Consider the following 26,023-nt stretch of genomic DNA (forward strand, 5'->3'; position numbering starts at 1 on the left):
AATCAGCTGCAGGAAGTAGAAACTCTAGGTGCTTTTTCTATATATTTTTATGCATCACTGAGAAACTTTTAAATGTTAAAGATGCCAGTCTTCCCTCCAGATTCTAACCCAAAGGCTGCAAACTAGGCACACCTAGGTTTTGTCTGGCTAGCAGAATATTTTTAAAAAATTGATCCAGCATTTAAAAATTGTGAGTTTTCACGTGAAAATCCAGATTTTTTGGCTTCTCTGAAACACTGGAAGATCTGACAGCACTGGACCCACAGCAGCAGTTAGCAAGAGGTGGGTAGCAGCTGTCCTGTTTAGATGGGCGTCTGCTCTCTAGTTTGACCATCCCCACCACTCACATTAGGGTGACCATATAACTTGTCCAAACAGGGCACTTTTGAGAGTAAAAGGGGGCGCTGTTAGTAATGACGCGTGGACCACAGACATAAACCAGGACTGTTGTGAACAACGAGGATGTATGTTTACCCTACTTCACACTCCCTACACTGGGCTTGCTTTTCTGGTTTGGCCAACTGTTATTTGGGTTATATGGTCATAAGTCAGGGACGCCCATGAGGAAGAAGAGAGAGAAAAGGTGTAAAATGCGGAAGAGACTTGACGGTTGAAAAAAATAAAAGAAATGAAAAAGAATATTAGGATGAACGCCAATTACACCAAACCTTCAGGTAAAGGCAGAGCCTTGCTGGTGGCTGGCTCGGCATGTAAGTTTGACCTTCCTGGCTCCCTGCCCCCCACAGCACTGTCAGTTTTAATAAGCTGTAATCCCATCGCTACCAGCGAGACTAATCAAACTGCAGAGAGCAGCCTGTTCCTAATTAGGAAGGCACAGGATAATCATTTAACTCTGTGGTTTCTCAGTGAGCTCCAAGCTGCCTCAACAGGAAAAAACATCCTGGAGAAGATGGTTGCTTACACACTCTAATCTTGACCTTTTGATGGTCTTTGTTTGAAATTTTTATTAAAGTGCTTTAATTACACAAGTATTTAGTTTGAAAAATGTTTTAAAAGAATCTTTTCCCTTTATTCCCAGAGAATAATAAAATATCCTTCCCCCGAGGCATATAGGAAACCTCAGACTCCTATCGACTCCCCACTTTAATTGATCGCGGACAGAAACCCTCTCGAAACCATTCAAGGAGTGATTACAGTCCCCTAACTGGGGTCAGGAAGGATTGGGGGACGTGGAATGGCAACTCACGTTGAGCACCTACAGACCCACAGGTGCCAACACGGTACCATGGGCCACACAGGCCAGGGCCAGCTAGTCTCCAGTGCAGGACTGGAAACCAGGACTGAGCTGCAGCAAAGGTCCAGAAGCACCCCGCACCTCGGGGCCAGAAGACCCACCTCTTCAGTCCTCACTTCTCGTAGCCCCTTCAACTCAGGGATAAGCCACCAGGAAGAAGCTACTGCAACGGTTAACTGTTGAGTTTTAGTCAGATGGCGCCACGTCTAACCTGGGAGCTGACTAGTGGTAGGTCCTTAGGCAAACTACTCAACCTTCCAGAAATTCCTGGTAGGCCCTCCGGCAGGCTACTCAACCTTCCCGAAACTCAGGCTAGGAATAATAGTATCAACACCTCACAGCCATGCTCTAAGAGTCAATGAGATATGTGTGGAAAGCAGTTACTAAGGTGCCTGGCACAGTAAAAGTACTCCATAGATTGTGCCTATTATTATTATTTTATTATGTGCTAGCATAGCCTTAAGGCCCTTGATTATATAATGTAAAAAGACAGGTGCATCCCTGAATCTCTTTCTTGGGATTCTGCATTTAGTGTGAGTGCACTTAAAACCATGACTACAGATGGAATAGTAGAGAACATTTCTGGTACCATGGAAATTTAACGGAGAACATTTCTGGTACCGTGGAAATTTAACGCTTTGTTTAATAGACTCATTATTATTTACAGGAAACCAGACCAGTATATTTTTTTAATTAAAAATGTTTATTGGCTATTGACCTTAATAGATTTACATTAAAGGAAAGGAACATTTTTTTCAAATGTGCTAATAAGAAAAAGACCTAGAAAAATGGACAAAGTTGGACAGAATTTTCGGTTTTGAACACAAATAAAACTCATAAATTTTATATGGATTCTGGGATATTTATTAATACTCCTCCAACAATGGGTTTGGCATTGAACGGGAGTTATAAACATATGAACAACTCCAATCCAATATATTTCAAAACAAGCAGATTCTTTTTTTAAAAAATAAATTTATTTATTTTATTTATTTATTTTTGGCCGCACTGGGTCTTCGTTGCTGCGCTCAGGCTTTCTCTAGTTGCGTTGAGCGGGGGCTGCTCTTCGTTGAGGTGCACAGGCTTCTCACTGCGATGGCTTCTCTTGTTGCGGAGCACAGGCTCTCGGTGCGCGGGCTTCAGTAGTTGCAGCACGCAGGCTCAGTAGTTGTGGCACATGTGCTTAGTTGCTCCGTGGCGTGTGGGATCTTCCCGGACCAGGGCTCGAACCCGTGTCCCCTGCCCTGGCAGGCGGATTTTTAACCACTGCGCCACCAGGGAAGCCCAAAACAAGCAGATTCTTGAGAAGAGAAACTCTGTCTTTCATAAGTATCCTTGCCATTAATTGGAGGAGAGGTTGTAAGAATATCCATGAATTCTGGAATTCATGAGCTTTGGAATTCATGGACGTTCTTAAACCACAATAAAAGAAAACAGTACAGATGGGCACCCTACATATAAAAATACAGTAACCACATAATAATTAAAAACAAAGTTCAGTAATGCTCACTAAAATGAACAAATAGAAAAATGTAGCACAAGAATGTAAAACAAATATATTTTATCCCCCTACAAACAAAACAAAGGCATCTTTTTGGTTCTGCTGTTTCTATAAAAACTATGTGTGAAACGTGCATGTATGTGTATTCTTATAGAAAACTTGACAAATATAGAAAAGCACAAAGAAAATAAAAATCACCTGTCACACCATCAACATGAATGTCATTCCTTTGACAAGAGCAGAAAAAAATTCAGAGAATCAGAGGTGATCAGCGAAGGTCTTCCCAGCCTCAGGACCTGCTGATGCCAATTTACCAACCACTTTAAAATCCACAGGCTAAACCTTTCTAGGCTCTCAAATATCTCTACTGTTGCCTGACTCCTGGCACCACTGCATTTTTCATCAGGCCAATAGTGATCAATAAACAAGGATACACATAAAGCTATGGTTCCAATCTAAAACTTCTTGTTCCCCAAATATTAGAGCTAAATGGAATCTTAGAAATTAGTTTAGTACTATTCACTTTGCCTGTCCCCATTTATTCAGGAGGAAACAGGCATGGAGAGGTTAAGTGATTTGCCCAAGTGTCATAGTTGAGTAGAACTGAAACCCAATCCTCTAACTGGCAGGCCAGGGCTCTGTCCAAGTGAACACACGGTGACTGAATCTCCCCAGGTGATGTAGCTCCAGTTATTATGTGGTTCGACTCTTAATGACCCTACAAGGCAGAACACAGTGGATCTGCACGACCAGATGAAAGCAGCTAGGCAAACTTTCAGCTCCTAATAGGCAACTGCGCTGACTCTAGTGAGACAAGTCACAGAAAGACCATATGGTCAAACGAAGAGTGTGCCCTGGGCCAACTGGTCATTGGAGCAATGTGTGAGCTCCACATTCCGTGGAGATGTGAGCCTGGTTAAATCACAAGGTTGATTGCACTGCCAGGACAGCTTGGAAGGCACAAGTGTCGAAAAGAGACCCCTGAGAATATAAGGATTAAAATGAAGAAAACTCTTGAATCAGACAAATTCCTTCTTGGTCAACAGGCATGTGTCCACAGAGGTCATGCTACTCATGACCAATCAACTCCCTTCAAGCTCCAATCCAACTCAGTGAACCCTCAGATTCTCATCATCCCCACTTCAAGGCTGTCCCTTCACATCTAAAGCTTTTATCTTTGACTAAACGAACCTCTGTTGACTAAAAGAGTTAGCGCAGAAATATTCAAGGTCAGGTTTCAATTCTTTCTGATCCATCTAGGTCATTCTAGGTCATTTCAGTCGTAAGAAGAAGTCCCTTTAGCCTCAGGCGGGCCGAGTACAGTACAGATGTTCCTTATCTGAGTAGACTTCATTCTCAAATATAAGTGATTAAAGTGAAGATCGCTTCCTGCTGTCTTCCTCCCACATCACAACCGTGGTGCAGGCTCAACGTGAAGAGTGAGGTTATGCGTACCAGGTCTCAAGATGCTTGCCTGTGGATGAGCTCTTTCAACTGGGCCAGTTGGTCACTTTTTAGTGCTTCCCGGATGGCCTGGAAAAATCCAAAGTAGTGTTCAAAGTTGTGCATCATGAGCAGGACGCCAGCCAACAGCTCGTTGGTCACCAGCAGATGGTGGATGTACGCACGAGTGTGATTCTTACAGCAGTAACAGGGACACCCTCTCACAAGTGGATCAAAGTCCTCCTGGTACCTGAGAAAGGAAGTTACAACGATATTCCGGAAAGTGAGGAAAACAAGACCTCGACAACCTAGACTAACCTACTCTGCTGGCACGTAACCAATAGTTAGTAACACAACGGGCAAATGTAGTGCCAGGCACCTGCTTAAGAAGGCAATGTGGTCAAAAGTTAACAGAGAGTACAATGGGCCGGGAGACTCAGGAGTCTTCCTCAGATGGATACAACCTCCTAGACTGAGGCTCACCAAGGAGCAGCAGAAGAGTCACGTGCTCGCTCCCCCCTGCTGAGCAGGGTTAGTCACACTGTAAAGGCACACAAAAATATCAGGAGACACTGTTCTGATGAATGACACTTTTCTCCCACTCGCCACCAGGGCTAATATTAGAAGAGATGATATGACCTTTTACTTGCATAGCTTTTTGCAGTTTACAAAAAACTTTTATATATACTGTCTCATTTAATCTCTGCAACCACCCATGGAGATAGGCATTTTTCCTGTCACTTTACCAGTGAAGACTGCCAAGGGGTTTAAGAGGGAGGGCTATGGAGCTACAATGCCTGGGGTTGGTTCCTGGCTCACAACTCACTTGGGAAAGTCACTTAACCTCCCCCTGTGTCTTTGTTTTCTCATCTGAAATGTAATAAGGTAGAAACAGTGCCTACCTAATAAGAGTTGTTACAAGAATTAAATAAGTTAATATAGTAAAGGACACTGCTAGGTACATGCTAAGCACTATATACGTGCTACTTTCTATCAGCTACTAAAAAGAAGTTAAATGACTTGACCAAGGTCACACAGTCACAAGCAAGGCTACTATCTGAACGCCAAATCTCCAAAACTTCTAGTGCTGATGATAAAAATATCGCAGTTTCCAATTATATCTATAATGTAAAGTGAATTTTAGTAGTAACCATTTATATTACCCTAGGTTTTTAAAAATGGAAATGAATCTCCTTGGCTATTTTTCAAGAAGTCAAATGTGATAAACGTCACCATTACAGACCTATAATCAAGAAATCACTATAGAAATAAGAACTAGGAATTTCATATTCTTTCGTAAATTTTCAAGTCTGTCCTGTTACTAGATAGACATAAATAAGTCTGAGTCCCTAAAATGTCCCTTTACGTAAGACCAAAAACACCCCAGCATTAAAGTGAGTATACCAAGTTCACAGAAAAACCGCTCACTGGTTCACTGATTATTTCCACTTTTGGCCAAATACAAAGTTATTAGATATCTTAGTTCAGTCTTTATAGAGGCAAATATTTTATTTAAGATTTATAATCTGTATATAACCAAGATGGCTTAAATTCCTTAAAATTTAAAAATTTTGTTGTAATGTTTTATCTTGAAATCCTTATTTTACACTGTTATTATTTAAAGTAATCATAAGGAGTAAAGAACACCAAACAATGGATCTGGTCTAATTTTTCTGACAGCTCTTCTAAAACAACAGTTATCTAGCCTCAGTTTTCTGACAAGACAAAGTACACAAATTCATCTGCAGAAGAAAAGAGTACTGCTGGCACTGAATTTGAGAAGGCCCAAACAATATCCAACTATAAATATTTTTTGAAGTCATGAACTGAAAAGGGAACAGTTATATAAACTTTCAAAACAGACTGAAATTAAAAAGTCAGAAATCAAAATCCATACTTAAAAAAAAATTCCTTACTTTTTTTCCTTCAGATTAATTTCAAATGATGTCATTTCTCGGTTGCAGCTAGTTGTTTTACTCTTCTTTGTTTGATCCACATATTTTCCTTCTTCCTGTGTCCCATTTTGTTGCAATACTAAAGGACAAACCAACAAAAAGTCTTGAATGAAGATCAGATAAAGAGTGGCCATTGGGAGAATTTTATTTTAGTTACTATTTCATGCCCTTTGACCCTGTAATTCCACTCCTCAGAACTTATCGGAAGGAAACAGCACAAGAAAAACAAAGCAATATGTAACAAGATGATCAATGACCTATTATCTATAGTACCAAAACTTGGAGATTCAACTATGTCTAAGTGAATAGTAGTTACAAGTATATATCTTATAATTAAATGGGGACTTGAGTTGTTCCCTTGAACTCTTTGCTTTAAGAAAGAACATTCCTGGAATTGCAAGAGAAACACCAGGAATACTTATCTACTTGCCTCTCTTCAGAGCAGCTGGCTCTTTGCATAGTAACTAGTGTTACTAGGGGGAATTGCTGCCTACACTATGCAACTTATTCCTTTGGAATTTTCACTTTGTAATTGGCAAAAAGCCTCAATTTACTATACACACACACACGCACACAAATGTGATTCATAATACTTGCATAAAAATGTTCAAACTCATTTTTCCCAATCATAAAGAAATTTGGCTTTCTCTGGCCCAAAAGGAACGTGTTTGTTACAGAGAATTCAGTATCAGGGTCTTTGTAGAGTTTTGCGTATTCACAGTACAGAATGACTATCAGTCACCTATGTCCTGGCAGAGATAATTTCACTTGTAAATGAAGTCATGAACATGTATAAAGTGTTTATGGTGTGCCTATCCAAATACATTACGTTCTAGTCTGTCTAAAAGACAGTAAAATTGACCTCCTCTACATATGAATTTGATCAACTTGATTGATTTTGTTTCTAGAACTAATTCCATTTAGATTAACGCTTCAGTTGCTTTATAGGAGTGTAACATATTCTGAATGAAATTTTCATCACTTGTGGGGAATAAAATGAACCCTTAAAGAAGTCTCTGGCCCTACTCAAATTTAAGGTTGGCGGTGATAGAGCAAGAGTTCAACGGAGAGCAGGAGGAGAGAAAGGAAAGCACACTCTGAAGGCCAGACGGAAGGCCAGGCACACAACATTCTCCTGAAACACTGTGGAGACACTTCAAGGGACCCCCAACCCAAAGTCTGTATCCTGGTTCCTTTTCTACTGCCAGTTAAATGTTAGAATCTGAAACTGCTTTTCTTGACCTCTGAATAACTAAACACTAAAAGAAAACGGCAGTGCTTCAAAGCACCATTAGCAGAGGAAAACAGCTTTCACATCTCAGTATGTATAAAAAACCAAAAAAGCAAAAGTAACACTAGGATCAGAGGGGATGAGACTCCCTGTGTATTAATAGCATGGGGTTTGCAAAAAGCAGACAAGAACTTTTTTGTGAAAAAACAAATTAACTTTTACCAAGCAGTTCAAAGGTTTTCTTTTCTTAGATTTTCATCACTATTCACTCTGAATGTTCTTTTTTCAGGTTGTTAATAGAAGAGGTTTTGTTTTTCTTGGTTCTGCTCACTACAAAATCACTTCCTAATATTGATGAGCTATGTGTATAGTATTAAGTGCCTGGTTTTGTGTGCCAACATGCCGGGCGTACAGATAAGAAACAAAGACATAGTTTTATAAAAGGCTGGCTTTATAGTATGCACATATTTCTGGCTTGTAACTCAAGGCAAAAATTGATAGGAAATAGAGAGAATTTAAGGGTAACAGAGAGATTAACTTCAAAAGACCTACATGTCTCTTCAGGAATCGGCTGGTAATCAAAGCTGAAAGTGAGGGCACATCCCCGCTCTGTTGCTAGATAAGGGAAAAAACTCTCAAATAAGTCCACTCCTCTTTCAATACACTCGAGCACCTCATCTGGCTGGCTAACACCGCAGATGAGCCTGTGAAAATAATATGAACAGTGACATAAGAACAATGCCAGGAATGAAATCAGAGAGTCTTTCCAGAGGGCATTAACAGTAATAATAACAAAAATCATGGTTAGTGCGGCAGGCAGCAGATAAGGAGGTGTATGGAAAGAACATAGAGCTTTGGAGGCAGAGAGACCTGGACCAGAATCCCTACTTGCTGTGTTACTTTGGGAAGGTTTCTTAACCTTTCTGAGTTTTAGTTTTCTCATTTTAAAAACAACAGCAAGAATACATACCTCATAGACTGGTTGTAAGGATTAATGAGATATTCGCAAAAGCACAAAGTGTAGTTTCTGCCCCAAAGAGAAGCTTAACAAAGGTTAGTTTTCCTTCCCTTCTCATCCCTTCTGAAATAACCTCCGTAGTCTCAGACTGAACTTTGTAGTCTTCCTATCCACTACATAAGATTTTTTTAGTGCAAAGCTGTGTGCTTTATTTCCCCTTCAAATACTCTTCCATGTTTTAACTGTATTTTGCTTATAATTCTTTTTCATAATTGCTTCAAGAAAGACATTTTTATCTACTGTATTCTTCATAGGTTCATTTACGAAGCAATTCTTGCTCTCGGAATTTCAACTCTGCCCACAGGCTCTAAGAATCTAGTCAGTTTTCTTTATGCTTCTTTATATCTTCTCCATTAATAAAATGTCTGCATGGTAGAATGAGATGGTATTTCCAGAGGCAATGGGTAATGAATTCTGAGAGTGTTACTAACATTCAACCAGGTTTTGCCACTAAAACGAGATGGGAAATGCACTAGACTAGGGCTGGCTGGCTGGCTGCTATTTTTTATGTTTGTTTTTCTACTCATAGGTCCCTTTTACACACTGGCAGAGAAAAGCTTATAGACTCCCTGATTTCTAAAAGAAGTCCAAAAAAAGCCTTATGTAATATTAAACAACTAGAACCCTTAAATATATGCTGGTTTTTCTGACTACAGTTTCCTTCAAGTAATGTCATGTTTTAGAACTCCTCTCCAACTGAAGCTGGCATTTCTACACACTTATAGAAAGAAAAAGAATCCCAGCTTTCAAATCCAGTAACAGACATCTGTGAGCACTTAACTCAAAAGGAGTCCAGAAAATGACTAGAAATACTAGTGCTGAATTATCATCTGCACCAGAATGAAATAAGCACAGGAGGGAAAGCAATGAACACACAGAGCTAGGATAAAACTGGGGCGGGCGGGGCGGGGGGAGGGGGGAATGCTGGCTGGGGTGATGGCAATATCTTGCTCTGGCTGGTGTTTACATAAGCATATATACGAATAAAAATTCATCAGGGTATACATAAGATTCATATACTTAACTGCAAGCTATACCTGGATTTTTTAAAAAGTAGTAAAATTACATACACATATCCAGCAGCCCAAGGGGTATAAAGCAGCACCCCATAATCAAACCTCTTAATATATCTGTAGGAAAAAAGCATGAATATTCATATCAACTGGGATAAAAGACTACAGTTTTTAAAAAAAAAATTTGAATAGTCTAATAAGACATTGGCTCTACTCAGAAACTTGGGGATTTTTAGCTCTGAATCTTGCAGATCACTCTTCTCTCCAGCACATAATGAATCCTGTGACTGATGGAAAGAACCAACCCCACTAGGGTTGCCAGTGCCCTTGATTTCAAAAAATAATACCACTCACTACCTGCCTCAAATCTAAGAACTTCTTAAAGGACCTTATTGACAGAACCCATCTTCATTCCACTAGGCATCCCAGGTCTGTCCTCAACTTTACTTGCTTAAGGCCAGAGTTCCACATGACTTTCTACCTGTCCCCAGGCACCAGGTTATAGTGAATAAAGAACAATATTTACAATTGGCACAAGGATGACGGGAACCAGTATAACACTTGCCCTCACTTATAATGAGGATCAAATTAATTCACATGGCAGTGTCCTCTGGTCTACATTCTGAAATCAAAGGCAAGACAGCCTTGATGGAAACTTCCTCCACAGTCTGCCTCAGCAGACTCAGCCCAGAAAGAACGTAATCAAAACATCAAAAGACACACCCACGTACAGACTGCATACCACACATTCGGCAGCACCCCTGCTCTGCAGCCCACCAGGCTCGACCTGCACCCTAACTGAACACTAGCCTCGGTTTGTGCTCCGGTAGCTCCGCAGTGACTGATGACAGCAAGTGCAGTCTAGTCTCCAGGGTTGTTGGAGTCCCTTGAAAGCCATCCAGAAGGAAGCCACCTACAGGCCGCTTGGCTGTCTCTCGTGCTGACCTCAGCCTCTCCTCCATCACATCTCCACCTTCAATCACTCCAATGATCATACTTTTCTGGAGGACCTAAGGTAAGAAAGGATTGAACGCTTTTAACTGTTTCCAGTAGTGGAGACCTTTGTTTAAATGAGCCTTACCGCCTTCCTAAGAACCCTTAGGGCTCCAAAGAACACAATTTGAAAGCCACTCAAAAAGGGAAGAAAAGACCGAAGAGAAGCTGAGGCAATCAACATAGTTAATCAGGCTTTAGCGTAGATTAAATTAAGCACACACCAAGCAGGTATAAGAGGAAAAGAACAAAAGCAACAGTTTTAATTTCTATAAATGGCTATCTTGGTCTACCTTAGGTTACTTCTAAATCTCTTAGTTAGTAGTAACTTTAGGAACTGCAAAACTGTTTGGATGGAACAACTGACTGTCCATTTGGAAAAAGATAAAACAAAAATTACTACTGTACACCATCCTCAAAAATAAATTCCAGGGCTTCCCTGGTGGCGCAGTGGTTGAGAGTTCACCTGCCGATGCAGGGGACACGGGTTCGTGACCCGGTCCGGGAAGATCCCACATGCCGCGGGGCGGCTGGGCCCGTGAGCCATGGCCGCTGAGCCTGCATGTCCAGAGCCTGTGCTCCGCAACGGGAGAGGCCACAACAGTGAGAGGCCCGCATACCGCAAAAAAATAAATTCCAGACGGCCCTAAGATCTAAACATAAAAAATACAGTTATACAAGTATTAGAAGAATAGGTTGAATATTTTTATAGTCTTGAGATAAGGAAGGCCTTTCAAAGCAAGCTAAAGCTTACAGGAAAGGGCAGACATATTTGAGTACAAAAACAATAAAAATTCCCTAGTGAAATATACTATCAACAAAGACAAAGGGGAACTTATTCTTTGGAGGAACACATAAATGTCTACACCATAGGTAAAGCTCCGACAAATCCTCTAAGGAAATGACAACCCCATAGAAATCTAGGCAAATATGTGACTATGAACTTCGGAAAAACAAATGTGAATGCCCCGTACATATCTGGAGAGCTTACTAAACCTCACAAGTAAGGAAATGAAAACTGGAAATAATTCGATACCATTTTTGCCCATCACACCGACAAAAAAGTTAAAAGACAGAGAGCAACATAGCAGAGGTAAAAGTGTTAGAGAAATGGCACTTACATACCCTGATAACTAGAGAGAATAAAAATTAGTTCAGCCTCTTGGAAGGGCAAGTAGATAACACTTACCAAAACGTCAATGCTTTTATCTTTATATATCCTAAAATTCCACTTCTAAGAATATCTCCTACAAATATATTCATTCATATGCACCAAGGTTTATTTGTGAAAGATGTTTAGAATAATGAAAAACTGGAAACATGCTAAACATCCATCAGTAGAATAAAGGCTTGGGCTTCCCTGGTGGCGCAGTGGTTGAGAGTCCGCCTGCCGATGCAGGGGACACGGGTTCGTGCCCCGGTCGGGGAAGATCCCACATGCTGCATACCACACGGGCTGGGCCCGTGAGCCATGGCCGCTGAGCCTGCGCGTCCAGAGCCTGTGCTCCCCAACGGGAGAGGCCACAACAGTGAGAGGCCCGCGTACCACAAAAAAAAAAAAAAAAAAAAAAAATAGAGTAAAGGCTTAAGTAAAGTATCAATATAATATGTTCATAGTAGGCTTCCTATACAGCTGTTTTAAAAAGAAAGCAGAATATATATTAACATATACATTGACAGGAAAAGAGTTTCAAGATATTGTTAAACAAAAACAAGCAAATTTTTGAATAGATGATCATATTCATGTAATAAAAACCACATATAGGCATGCATATATGTAATAGTTATGTGTATGGAACTGTAAAAAAATAAGGTTTGCAAGGAAAAACACCAATCAACAGTGGCTCTCTGGTAGAAGAGAGGGATGGGGAGGGAGCCTGGAAGGCTATAAAGAGGGAATTTTGCTTTTTGGTTTAAGTAGGAGGAATACAATCAGTCTACTCCTCCAGAAAGAACACTTCATCTGCTGCGCGGAGAATGAATGAGGGGAGGATAGGATGGGGTAGAGACGACTTTAATCATCCAGGGAAAGACGAAGAAGATCTGGACCAAGGCAGTGGCGGGGTGGGGGGTGGGGGTGAAGAGGAGAAAGAGGATGTGAAACCTCATCAGGAGGTACAATCAACTCAACCTGACCGATTAGTTGCCTGGGGAGAGGATGAAGACAAAAATCTAGGAGGACCCCTGGCTCCAATTTCAGAAGTCCAGGGAGATGACGAGAGGAGCAAAGACAGGGAATCCTAAGGAAACAGTGGAGGGTGAGGCAAGATGATTATTCTCTTTCATGCATTCTGGGTTTGAGGTATCAGCCACTGAACATACGGACCAAAAGTCAGGGATATGTATATAAAGAGTGACTGCCCAGCCTAGAGAGAACGGTAGGTGCTTGACACAGTGCTGCCACTCCCCACGCCTGCTGCCATGGCAGACAGAGCCAGCCAGCGGGCCGCCCTCACCCCGTTGCACCTGGGAGCAGCTCCAAGCACCTTGAGATGGAACTCATTTGCCATCCCTGGCCTAGGGAATGCATGGAGAAGGAAAGAAAGCCGACAACAGAACCTTGGGGGGCTTCAATATTTAAGGGCATTCGGAGGAAGAGGAGTCAGTGAATCAGAGGGGAAGAAATCACAGGAAGAGGAAAAGATGTATGCCACCATACAAAGGAGACCGTTATACGGCCTGCCCCTTTCCATGACCGGTACAGCCCCATCCGGGAAATTCATTTTCACGGTGTAAGAACTACAACCATATAATTTATTGTCTAAAACGGGACACATTTAAAAGTAAAAGGGGGCACTATCAATAATCATGTCAAGACAATAGCGTGAGCATAAGGGGTACAGAGAGGGACCCCTGCATTTGACCAACGCACAGAAACAACGTGAACTGGTCAGGCTGACTTAACACAGATGAGGGATTTGAGGCTCATCTAATAATCATGCTCCGTCACACGCCCTGTCCTCCCTTTCTCCTCATCCAAACATTACTTATCCTACGAGGATAATTACTGGCTCAAAACAATTGCTAGCAAACAACTGTTGGCAGAGCTAACGATGCAGCCCCACAGCCATGGCCCCACGCTGGACCCTTATTGCCCATACTGAGAGTTCTATCAAGAACGACAAGTAAGCTTCCTCTAATTATTTCATGTATATTAACTTGATTAGCCAAATTATATTTTTTATTGGTAAACTCAAAGTAATGATGTTTTTGAAACCCCGTGCGCTTTTGCTGTAGTGGGGCCCACTTGTTGCTCAGGATTACTCTACATAAATGATCAGACACTGAAAGCTTCTCCTCTGATCATATCTCCTGTTCTCCCACCTCCTCTGCTCTCTCCTAATGAACCCTTCCTTTTCCAGCTTTATTAACTCTGCTATCAAGATCCTTTATTCACTGCTACAGCTTCATCTTCCCCAGCTCATGAGATGATGAGGTTACTGTGCCTTAAGGAGACAAGAAGGGTGGGGAGGGGCACATTCCAGACTTATTTAGGGAACTGGAACCAAGGTGGAGTGAAAAACTGAATATTACTTGGATATTAAAAGGGGTCTTGAAAGACTCAAATCTCTGGGATGAGGAGCTGGGGGCTGCCACAAAGGGAGACAGAGTATTGAGGGAGAGCTGAAGGAAGAGCAGGTGAGAGGAGGGGAGACGCTGAGTTTGGTTATCTGAGTTTGAGGTGCATGTGAGGAATACTCTAGTGACAGAACCTAGCAAAGGCCTGTGGTTATGTAATTCTGAAGCTAAGTAGAGTGATCTCCATTACATACACAAGTTTAGAATTTTCAGCAATTTAAACTAAGGGGAGCTGCCCAGGGAGAACAAATAGTGAGGGGTGAAAAGAGAGCCTAAGACAGAATCCTAAAGAGCAATAAAACAATCAGGAAAAAAAATCAGGTGAGAGTAAGAGACCAAGAAATGAGGAGCAGAGAAGCAGAAGGAGAAGAAAGGGTGGTATCTTGGAACGTAAATGAGCGAGAGTTTCTAAGAGAAAGGAGTGGTGAGTGGCACGGCTTTACCTCTGACTCTTCCTGTAGCTTCAGACAATTATCCAGGAATAGAAGCGACCGGTCAACAGACTTTCTGGCTCTCTTTATGGAAGTGGCTTCATCACAAGTTGCCTCTCCATCTGAAAGGCACTGGAACCAGTCTGGCTGAAGGGCCTGCTGAATTGCCATGAACTTGGAGGCAGTCATTTCCACTCGTCCTCCAACACCCCACACAGACACTGACTGCCACAGGACAAGACGATGAGGGATTCGGAAGAGTAACATGAAAAGAAAAAGAAAATAATAAAATGATCAAAGCAATCCTGAACTCAACTCTTCTTTACAGATGGAGAGATGGTGGCAATTCAATATCCTAGACACGGTGGGTAAAGAGGTTTCCTATACTATATTCCAAATTCTCTAAGGACCTGATAGCTCAGAGGGACTCCAATAAAGTCTTTCAACGGCCACACAAGCCAACTTCTGAGTTAGCACTCAGAATTCTATAATTACTTTTCCAGAAGCCGAGCCTTCCATTTTCCGCCACCCCCTGCTGTTCCTGCATACACCACAGACTTTAATTCTTCTGTCTTTGATCACATTGTTCCTTTTGACTGAAATGGTCTTCCCCTACTTCTCTGCCTGGTAAAATACTATTCAAGACATAAGAGTTCAAATACCATCTACTCTATTGTGTTCCTCAAACGTTACTAGGCATAATCAATTGCTCGCTCTTATAAGCTCTTTCAGCAATTTGTATTTATTTCTTTCACAGAAAAGATAGCCCTGGGGCTTCCCTGGTGGCGTAGTGGTTAAGAATCCACCTGCCAATGCAGGCGACACGGGTTTGATGCTTGGTCCGGGAAGATCCCACATGCCGTGGAACAACTAAGCCCGTGCACCACAACTACTGAGCCTGTGCTCTACAGTCCGCAAGCCACAACTACTGAGCCCATGCGCCACAACTACTGAAGCCTGCATGCCTAGAGCCCGTGCTCTGCAACAAGAGAAGCCACTGCAATGAGAAGCCCATGCACCACAACGAAGAGTAGCCCGCACTCGCTGCAACTAGAGAAAGCCCATGAGCAGCAACGAAGACCCAACACAGCCATAAATAAACAAACAAAGGAAAAAAGAAAGAAAAAGAAAAGATAGCCCTTATCACACCATCGTATATATGTCTGACTAGAGTATCCAAATTCATGGTTGTGCCCCAAGCGCACAGTCTGGGGCCTCATACATTATTAATGTTTAGTAAGTGTTTACTAGATTGAATTAGATACAGAAATATGTGCAAAGGCATAAATCCCATAGTACACAAGAATCTCTATATGTACCTTTGGTTACTCCTTTCCCTACAGCATCTCTCTTCTTAGAAGAGATGGACATAAATGCAAGGCCACATATAATCTTTTTGTTCTGGCACAAGAACACTGTTTAAATGAATCCTTTCTCCCTTATAAATGGAATAGACAACCGAGGTCAAAATACTTTCTTTTGAATTCAAATTACAAAATAAAAAGAAGTGTAAAACAGAAGACAAATTTAAAATAGTTACCTTAGGTAAGATTAATAGATATTGTTGATATCAATAAAGTGGGTGCAAGAAAAGTAACTGTTTGTAAAGTGGCAATATATACTAAAGCTTTTCTAGAATGCTGTCCTCAGGGACAATGCCATGGGGCCATATCTCAGGTTAAAACTTTTAAGGAAGTCCTTTGAATACTGTTTTTCACCAGCTAAAATCTCCAGCTTTTTCAAATTCTGTTCTAAAAAGCAGTATTATACTAAGATTCTACTATATATAGTTATACATGTGATAATACTCGTCAGCAACTTTCCCCACTATTCCTGAGGTTGTTAAAACTTCAAATAAAGCATGGTATCAAAAGACTATTGTTTTCTACCATCATAGCAATTTCTTTTTTTGGCATGTACTTGACCTTTCTCTACTCCCAAATTTTGGGCAACAATGAAAAAGCTGAGGATACAGTCCTTACCTTAACCTTATCCTTGGGCTGCCCCACTCTAACTCCTATGAACCACACCATCCCACTATAGTCGTAGAAATAAAGAGAAGGCATAAAGGGGTCTGGAATGGTTCAGCATCCCAAGCAGTGGGATCCTTGCAGTTGAGAGATCCCATAGGCTGACTTCCTGAGAAAAGCCTTCAGCCTTGGAGGACCTTCTGAGAACATACCTTATTTGTTACATAACCAGCTGGGCAAGGGCTGACTGGATCATGCAGGGAGCAGTACAAGAGTGATTCTGGCATGCCTGTATAAACATAAAAAAAGAACCCTTGAGAGCACTTACATCCACAATTACACTGTGTTGTAACAGAGAGCAGCTTCATAATGTGTACCGCTGGATAAAGCAAGTCTAAAACACGATAAATTGCTCATACTTTATCTTAGAATTGTAGGAGGCCTGTCAACATGAATGAAAAGATTACTTTGAAACCTACTAATCTAAAAGAAGAATTAAATGTAAAGGTTCATGTCTGAAGACATAGCGAGTTGCTACAAAGGAAAGGTATAACCTGAAGTATGATACAATGAAAGTGTTTAATGATATGTTGATCCTGCTTGATTTGCTTTGAAGAATTTAATATCAAGTATGGTCATTCTAGGCACTATCCAAGCGGAACTAGCTACTGGCAAGATGAAATTATACAGTCAATAGGTAATCTTATTAATAATAAATCCAGCCCACACCATGGGTCCCTAGGGGCAGAATTATAGAAAAGCTGTAGGACATTGCAAATGGATCTCATTTTCAATAAGTTTCATTTACTCAAGATGCCAGTTTCTTAGGTTCTTTAATCAAAAAGATAGTTGTTTAAAAAAAAAATCCAAAAAAAGTTTACTAAGCCATATGTACTTAAATTTCATATGCTGCATTTTCATAAGAAAAAAAAATAGAATTTTGCTGAAAAAAGACCAAAAATATAAAACAAAAATCTCTGCAGTTCTCCACCTTATTGTCTATAATTTCAATTATTACAATTATCTCTACAAAGCTTATATTAGCTATTTTCACTTAATTATACGCTTGTATACTTTAAAGCTGGTTATGAAAATGGGTCTCAGATCAAGGAAAACGATATTATATAAATTCCTCTCCTGAAACACAGGCCCTTGTGACAACCAAGTCGTCATGCAGTTTCCCTCAGAAGCAAAGGACTGAACAACCAATGGAAGCAGGATTTTCATTCATTTAAGTGAGTCCTAGATATTGGGAAAAAGCTTCAAGAGAAAATGGTCTACAGAAGAATTGGTTCTCTGGCTGTCCCTGCTAAGCTTTTCCTATAAATAAATGGACACACAGATCAGCATTCAAAATCCTATTTCTGGAACAGAAGATAATATTAACATATCAGAATATAGCTGAATATAGACTCTTCATCCTCTGCCTTATGTTTTAGGCGCAAACATGACAAGCCTGCTTTGGATCTTAGGTGTGTCCCATGCAGTCCTTCACCTCTAGGTCTTTGCTCTTTGCCTGGAGTGTCTGCTCACACCTGTCTACCACCACCACTGCACCCACCTCCTGACCTGGCTAACTCCTACTCTTCCTTGACCCAGCTAAGGTGCCCCGTCATCTTCTTTGTCAAGAATACTTCCTTTATTCTGACCTCCTTCCACATGGACCCAACAGCAGGTTATGTGTTCCTTCCTCTGGGCTCTCATGATACATGTATCTACACCTGATCCTGCAAATGTAGTCACCACACTCTACTAGAATTACCTGTTTATCTTTATCCCAACTAGGCTCTGAGTTTCATGAGGGCAGCAGTTGTTTCCCACTCATCTTTGAATCCCCAGTTCAAAGGCGTTCCTGGTTCTTAGATACTCATTAAATGCTTATTAAATTAATGAATAAATAAATGTATGAATGAAGGATCAAAGAATAAACAGCATCTCCAACCTCCAAATTAATACACCACAAGGCACACACAAATAACTTGATTAATTTTTACCTATAAACTTTCCAACTCCTTCCTTATATTCTGCCAAGACTTCGTGATGTTCTGCCCTGTAAGCAAAACAGAAAACTATGTAACATAATAATGAATCATTCTAGATACTCTATGCAACAACTGAAGCCCTCTTCCCACCCAAACAAGCTACGTGACAGTAAATGTAGTCTCAAAAAACCAAGTACACCATTATTCAAGAGTCCCCACTCATTAGGTTGGGTTCACTAGCCAGAGCAAAGCTCTTCAATTTGCAAGTGGTTCTGTGAGAGGAGAAATTGGCAAAGAGCAATGGCCTCAGAATATCTAGATTTTCTTCTTTCCCTTGTCCCTTTAAAATCACTGTTATTAACACAATCTTACAGAGTTATTTGATCTTATAGCAGATTCTTCAATTAGGGATGAGGTCAGTATGTACATTACACAAAATGATCTCACTCTTTAGTTGTTTCCCTAGAGTAGAACATGTGCAGAGACAGAGAAAACTTTGAGGCTGGTGCGTGAAGACAGCCCCTAGGTTCCAAGTTTAGCCCTCATAGAGCATTCCAGGCCCTGTCACCCCTGGGAGCAGTGGCAATGAGGGCGGTATGGAAAAGTGAAGCAGCTCTATCACGTAGGTCTGGCCCATGATTCCAGATTAGGGCCAGATGATGTACAATATTTGATATCTCTCTTCTGATTTCATTCTAAAAAACCTACAGATTTTGCACGTAAGCAAAAAAGTCTTTCTCTTTACCACACCTTATTAAGGTAACCAAGCTGCTGCCAGGTTGACATGTGAATGATCAGGTCTCATACTTACAGTGATGACAGTGTAAGCTGAGCCATGGCAGGAACCCCGTGGATTTTATGCAGTGTGTGATGGGTCAGGTGTGGGGCAGAGCCAGTCTTGGTGTACAGAAGGCAGCCTGGAATGTCCATGGTGCAGTCCCCTGTTTTGCCTAGGTTTTTTATTTTTCCTAGGCGACAGCCATTAACCACCTTGGTAAGACTTAGCTTCATCCTAAGGGGTTCCTCTAGGTCCTGATAAGAAAAGTACATTACATTCAGAAGGAGTTCCATGACATCTAAAAACTAAACATTTTTCCAAGCAAACTACAAAAAAAAAAAAATGATAGCATGTTTGTTATTACTTCCAGTCTAGGATTTTTTTAGATATCAGGAATAGGGGAATGGGAAGACACAGAGAGCATAAGACACCTTCCCCAAAGTCCCAGCACAATATGATGACATCAACCACATTTAAATTCAGTCATGGAAATTTTGTCTGAGCTGATAGAAACCAAACAAACAGAAGGACAGAAGTAAAGACTAATCATGGAAAGAGCACTGTGAAGCCAAGGATTGCTCTCAGCCATGAAAATGTGTATAGAGAAAGGTCATACTGCTTAGGAAATACTGATTACTGATTTGATCTATTTTTTTTTCTTTCTCTAATTTGAGAGAATACTAGGCAACATAGCAATTTTTCCTAATATGTAATTAAATGAAGAAAACAGATTCCAAAACAGCATTCTGCTGTTTATTAAAATATATGGAAGAACATACATCAAAAGATAAACAGAGGTTATGTCAGAGAGGTGGGATTATTCTCCAACTTTGTTCTTATACGGTGTCCAAACAGAGGTGAGAAACTGTGTCGGCATCCATGCAATTCGTAAGCAACGTTTCATTATTCTTATAATTGGGAAGGAAAAATATTTGATTAACAAAAAAGATATACTTTCTAAATTCCACAGATACACAGGGAAAAAAACCAGAAAACATGGTCAATTACTTTGTTGGACTGTGTTAATTTATTATTCACTGAAGCAAATCCTAGGCTCCACTTCTTTTTTTTTGCGGCACGCAGGCCTCTCACTGCTGCGGCCTCTCCCGCTGCGGAGCACATGCTCCGGACGCGCAGGCCCAGTGGCCATGGCTCACGGGCCCAGCCGCTCCGCGGCATGTGGGATCCTCCCGGACCGGGGCACGAACCCGCGTCCCCTGCATTGGCAGGCGGACTCCCAACCACTGCGCCACCAGGGAAGCCCATTGGCCCCACTTCTTTAAATGCCCTGTAAAACTCAGTGACCAGGCATGGCAGATCATTTGCAAAATGTCACTGGATATTCAGCATTTTGAAATACCAGCGTCTCTGCAGCAAGTATTGATACCATACCCTCTGGACTTTTTGCCAGTTAGGCTAGGCCCAGTTTTATTAATAGATAAATTAATACAGCTCTCTGAGAGGTTCCAACCTTAGGTCCTATCCTCTTAAGCATTATACTAAACCACACGCTGAAAGTCAACCATTGTTTAAGATGTTACCAAATAAATAAGCATTATTTATCATTAGTTAAAAAATATTCAGGGATGTATATATTACTTTTTTGGGAGTTATAAATTTTTATATTGAAATAAAATAGTTAACAGTCTTTTGAATTTTAGAAATAAGAATAACTACTTTCTGTATGGTTCAATAAGTGATTTCATGTTAAACATGAATTATAAAAAATAGTATAAGTATTTGGGGAAAGGCTGGTCAATTTTCTGTGACTCTACCTTCATTATTTCAAGTTATCACAAAGATAAAATGTCTCACTGGAACCCACAGAAATGGAGAGTGTTAAGAGAAAAAAGTTATTATGTTTTAACAAAGGGTAATATAAAAGCTATTTTTTTAAAGCCATGTTATTACACATTAAAACTGTTAAAATAAAAGAAAGTTTATACCAAAAAATAAATATAATTACAGCCTAATGAGAATGTAATATAGAAAATACAAGAGAATACAAAAGAAGAGTCATTAGTTTATACAATCATATTCCTTTTTTAAAAAAAAGATTTATTTATTTATTATTTATTTATTTTATTTACTTTTGGCTGCATCGGGTCTTAGTTGTGGCACGCGGAATCTTCGTTGAGGCATGCGGGATCTTTCCTTGCGGCTCGCGGGCTTCTCTCTAGTTGTGGCGTGCGGGTTTTCTCTAGTTGTGGCTCGTGGCGTTCAGAGTGCGTGGGTATCCCCCAGGCTCTCTCATTGAGGCGTGCGAGCTCAGTAGTTGTGGTGCGCAGGCTTGAGGGATCTTAGTTCCCTGACTAGGGATCGAACCCGCGTCCCCTGCGTTGTAAGGTGGATTCTTTACCACTGGACCACCAGGGAAGTCCCTCATACTCCTTATTGATTTATCAAATAATACACATAACCTTCTGGTTTCAAGTGATAAAAATCTTTTAAACTAACAGAGCTTGGAAGCCATTTGTAGCAAAGTTAAAGAATGTATCTTGCAATCTAAGTAAGTTCTAGAGAACTGAAGCGGGGGAAGCACGAAAGTAAGAAATTCACTTCAAAGTTAATGAATCAACCCTATTATTCTGACTATTAGAATCAACAAATATGGAACAATAGGTTTTTGAAACATAAATAAGAACTAATGAAAATTTAATGGACCGAGATTACTAATACTACAACAACTTAGCGCTTACTACCCTCACACACATCTGAGAATGGAAGAAACTGCATTGTCCCGCGTGTTTTCAGAAAGGCCTAAAGAGAAGAATTTGCTGGTTCCTCCCCTTACTCCAAAAGTTCTGTCTCATCTGAGCTGCTTAAGTTTTGTTAAGAGTTTAAATGTACACATGAGTTGTATTTTTTAAATTAAATCCATATAAAAGTAGGAAGAGTCTTCATAGGATAAAATTAGCATGTTTGAAAAATGAAGTTTAGGATTCTAGAATGCTACCAATTTTTATTATTATCTCTCCCCATCAAACCCTCCTTTCATTTTTCCAGTTTATTAATAAGTAACATAAAAGACTGACAATCAAAGCTGCTGACAAGCATGAGATAATGTGCTTTTCCATGTCAAGTTAACTCAATTCCAGGTAAAAACAACAAACCGCAGTGCTTTAGTAAACTTCTGTTTAACATCCCAGGTAATGTATGATTGCCATCAGACTTCAGAAATGCTGAAAATAGTTAAGTCTGACCATTACTACCAGAGACGCCAAACTGAGAGCTCCTCATGGACCATCCCCTCTGCCGTTCCACAATAACAAATCTGAGGCTAAGCAAGATTAATCAGACTTAGTCTAGAACCCAGGTCTCTGCCAAGAGGCCTGAGCTTTTGATTACATCTTTGAAGTGAGAGTAATACAATGTCTGTATATGCATATCTCCTCTTCCCACTCTTTCCTCAATTGAAGAAATAGCTTCCTTCATTCTCAACCCAAGGTCTGTCATTACAGGTCCATAGTAGTTCTAAAGGACCTCAGCCACCATGCTCTTAGATGCAGAGATGGGTCCTCCTGTGATACAATGCACAAAAGTTTAACCTCCATAACTTTAAGAATGAAATTGAAAATCCTTAGCTTAGTGTACTGAACCCACTAGGTCAGCTGGAGAGAAATACCCACTTGGTTCTCTCCACAGTATGGGACTCTGATGCTGTGTACTCACATTCTGCTGTTTGGGGTTTCTTAAGAGTCCTACCCTAATCACAGTAAATGGACACAGCATCAAAGGAAAAAGTATAAGCAAGGAAAAGTAGACAAATGTGTCTAAAGAAAAGTATTGTAATAGATAAATTGTTACTGGTGATTCTGTGTATTGTGAGGATGAATGCAAATATGAAGAAATCTGAGGAAAGCATCAGAGAATGTACTTTAGCTGGAAATCAACATTTAAAATATAACATGCAACTTTGTCCAGCTTTGAACCCAGCTTTCCTTTCCTCATTACTGATCAATTTGCGGTTAGTGTTTTTATAATTGCACATTTTTTCTAGGGGCTTGAACACAAAAAGTTTTTATTATGGAGTAATGTAAATATATACACACATACACATATTCATGTACATATACATATATATATTTTTGCGGTACACGGGCCTCTCACTGTTGTGGCCTCTCCCGCTGTGGAACACAGGCTCTGGACACGCAGGCCCAGCAGCCGTGGCTCACGGGCCCAGCCGCTCCGCGGCATGTGGGATCCTCCCGGACCAGGGCACGAACCCATGTCCCCTTCAGCGGCGGCAGGCGGACTCTCAACCACTGCGCCACCAGGGAAGCCCTCATGTACATATTTTTAAAACATGCTTTTGGAGTGATATAGTCTATTAATCCAAGCAAAGTTCTCAAGAAACAAACTAACGGTCTCCAAAATATTAACTGGTTTTTATTTGGCTTCATATCATTACCCTTTTCCCTTTCACTTGTTGTGAGTCTCTTCTAAGATTTCTGGGGTTGTCTTTTCTCAATATATAAACATCTACATTTTCACTTCCTGGTAAAGTCTTAAAAAACCATTAAAAGAGCCATTTGGAAATAATGGTTAATGGAAAAACTCTTAATCACTTTAAGAACAAGTAGATCTATGCTTTTACAGGGCTAACCAAGATTCCCTGCACTTGTGGCAGCATTGTACATATCTTAATACCTCCATTGCCACATATTTCTCCCCTCCTTCCATCCCCTTAGGAAAAAAGGGATTTTTTAATGTTTCTTAATGGATTCTCTACAGACTGTCATGGAAAGATGACCACAATACACTGAGGGAAAAGAGCAAGCTTAGGTGAACATATTTTTTGCAAAAGAAAAATTGCGTATATATATTTATAAATATGCACACACAAACACACACTGTACACTGTCTGTATATGCATGCAAAAAAAGTCTGAAGGACTTCTAAACAATATGGTACACTAAGCTGACTAAGAAAGACATACAGAAATGATGGACTCTAAAATCCTAGAAACTAGTAATGGAAGATGAGGAGGAAACTATTCAGAGGTACTATTCTAAAATTCTTAAACTATTTGGGAGGAGGAGAGAGATCATGAATAATGTTAAACTTTAAGTATGCGTGTTAAAAATTTTTAAGTAAGCATTAAAAGATTACTGAAAATGGATAATTCCCATTCCGCTGGGGAGGGGCAGGGAAGGATCAAGAAAAATTGGTTAATACTTAAGGGAAAAAAAGAGGAAAAGAGACCAAAAAGCACACCAAAAATAGAAAATACAAAATAAGACGGCAGGAGTAAGTCCAAATATGCCAGTAATCACAATAAAAGTTAAATTAGTTTCACCTATTTAAAGAAATAATAACAACAGTAGCAACATTTATTGGGTATTTACTATGTATCAGATCCTGTTATTCACATGTTAACTCCACTATTATGTACTGTCATTTCAATCTAAGGCAGATGCTATTATTACGGGCATTTTACAGATGAGGAAACTGAGGCTAAAAAAGTGACCATTTACAAAGTGGCAGAGCCACTTAAATCATAGAAGTCTGCCTTTAGAGGCTGTACTCTAATAGGCTGCTAGTCTATTAGAAGTCCCATCTTGTCCATAAACACATGCAATGTTTACAAATTAACTGTAATGTTAAGATATAATGTTACAGTCATATTTTCCATTTTGCTATACTGTTATTACTGTTCTTGTCTTCATCTCCCTTCTCTGCCTCTATCCATCCTCCAACCTCTACAACCTTTCTATATATGCACACAAACATTTAAATACACTTGTATGAGAAAGGGTGTTTTTTAATTAAAAAAATGCAAATATACTATACTATAAGCACTTCTCTGAAATTTGCTTTTCGCTCCGGAATACACAACGGATATTTTTCCTGAAGAAGAGACACAGAATTTAACTTACCCTTTAAAATAACTACTTCATGATACTGCATAGCTTGGATGTAACACAATTTAATCTACCATCACCCTTCTGATGAACACTCAAGTTACAGAACAGGTCCTGTGATTGCTGCAGTAGTCTTGAGGGCACAGCTTCCCTGATTTTTTTGACAAATCTCAAGTCTATTTCAGTTTACATTTCCTGGCAGAGTTCTCTACATACATTGATTTTTTAATGGGTACCACACTCTAATGCTTTAGGTACTATAGCTCCCAGTTTGCAGATGAGTAAATCGAGGGTCCGAGAGTTATTAAACAAGTTGCGTAAGGTCATACGACTACAAAGTAGCTGGGTCTAAATCTCTACCCTGCCTTATGAACCTACATATCCCAGCATGCACTGTCCCCGGGAACACTTAGGCTCAGTCAGTAACGATGGATTTAGCTTCACTCCATGGGCCATCTCCAGGGGCCCCAGACCTCGCGAAGCGCTTAGATCAGGTATTGGAGATCGGTCCAACCCTCCCAAGCATCCTGGGGAGTCTAGAAAAAACTTGCGCACGGAAACTTGACCTTTAAGCAGAGCCCGGTCGAAAGGAGACACTTTTCTCTCTGAGATGCGGTGAGGCTCACACGATTTGGGAGAATCTGGATTTACAGAAGCCAGGATCCACCAGGAGACCCAGAAAAATGAAAGAGACATAGCGCCAGTACAACCGCAACACAACCAGGAAGCGTCTAGACGCGACGCGACTCTCTCGCAGCAGCCTCCCCTTACGCGTAGCAGCTCCCACACCAACAGGAAAAGGGGGCACTTACCTGCAAACCTCCCAACTTTTTTGAGCTTGAGACCCCTTAATCTCCTCGCCGTTCGCTACCACGTGTCCAGCTTTCAGAATTCTCGGCTCCCTGAACCACCGCCTCCGATGCAGAGCCAATCAGGGAGCATTGCGTCATCACCGGGCGCCAGGAAAAGGCAAAGGTAATTGAAAATGAGCTTCGGTGTTTGCGAGGCCG

At 40.6% G+C, this 26,023-nt stretch overlaps 1 protein-coding gene across 5 annotated transcripts; it reads right to left on the reverse strand.

The window, feature by feature from the left end:
- Nucleotides 1–1,939: 1,939 nt before the first annotated feature.
- QTRT2 (queuine tRNA-ribosyltransferase accessory subunit 2) lies at nucleotides 1,940–26,015 on the reverse strand. 5 transcript variants are annotated; one of them, XM_067738856.1, is made up of 10 exons: nucleotides 25,826–26,015; nucleotides 21,240–21,483; nucleotides 19,183–19,403; nucleotides 18,384–18,439; nucleotides 16,602–16,678; nucleotides 14,432–14,644; nucleotides 10,227–10,426; nucleotides 7,938–8,089; nucleotides 6,116–6,233; nucleotides 1,940–4,449 (listed from the first exon to the last, which is right to left on the reverse strand). In XM_067738856.1, the coding sequence occupies exons 2-10, from the start codon at nucleotides 21,249–21,251 to the stop codon at nucleotides 4,218–4,220; spliced, it is 1,281 nt and encodes a 426-aa protein (XP_067594957.1). In that variant the 5' UTR covers nucleotides 21,252–21,483; nucleotides 25,826–26,015; the 3' UTR covers nucleotides 1,940–4,217. The 5 variants fall into 5 exon arrangements, with proteins under 5 accessions (XP_067594957.1, XP_067594960.1, XP_067594958.1 ...); XM_067738859.1 differs by lacking the exon at nucleotides 21,240–21,483 and adding an exon at nucleotides 25,580–25,654; XM_067738857.1 differs by lacking the exon at nucleotides 21,240–21,483.
- Between the last annotated feature and the right edge of the window lie 8 nt (nucleotides 26,016–26,023).

Source organism: Pseudorca crassidens, chromosome 5, assembly GCF_039906515.1.
Source record: "Pseudorca crassidens isolate mPseCra1 chromosome 5, mPseCra1.hap1, whole genome shotgun sequence".
Classification (NCBI taxonomy): domain Eukaryota; kingdom Metazoa; phylum Chordata; class Mammalia; order Artiodactyla; family Delphinidae; genus Pseudorca; species Pseudorca crassidens.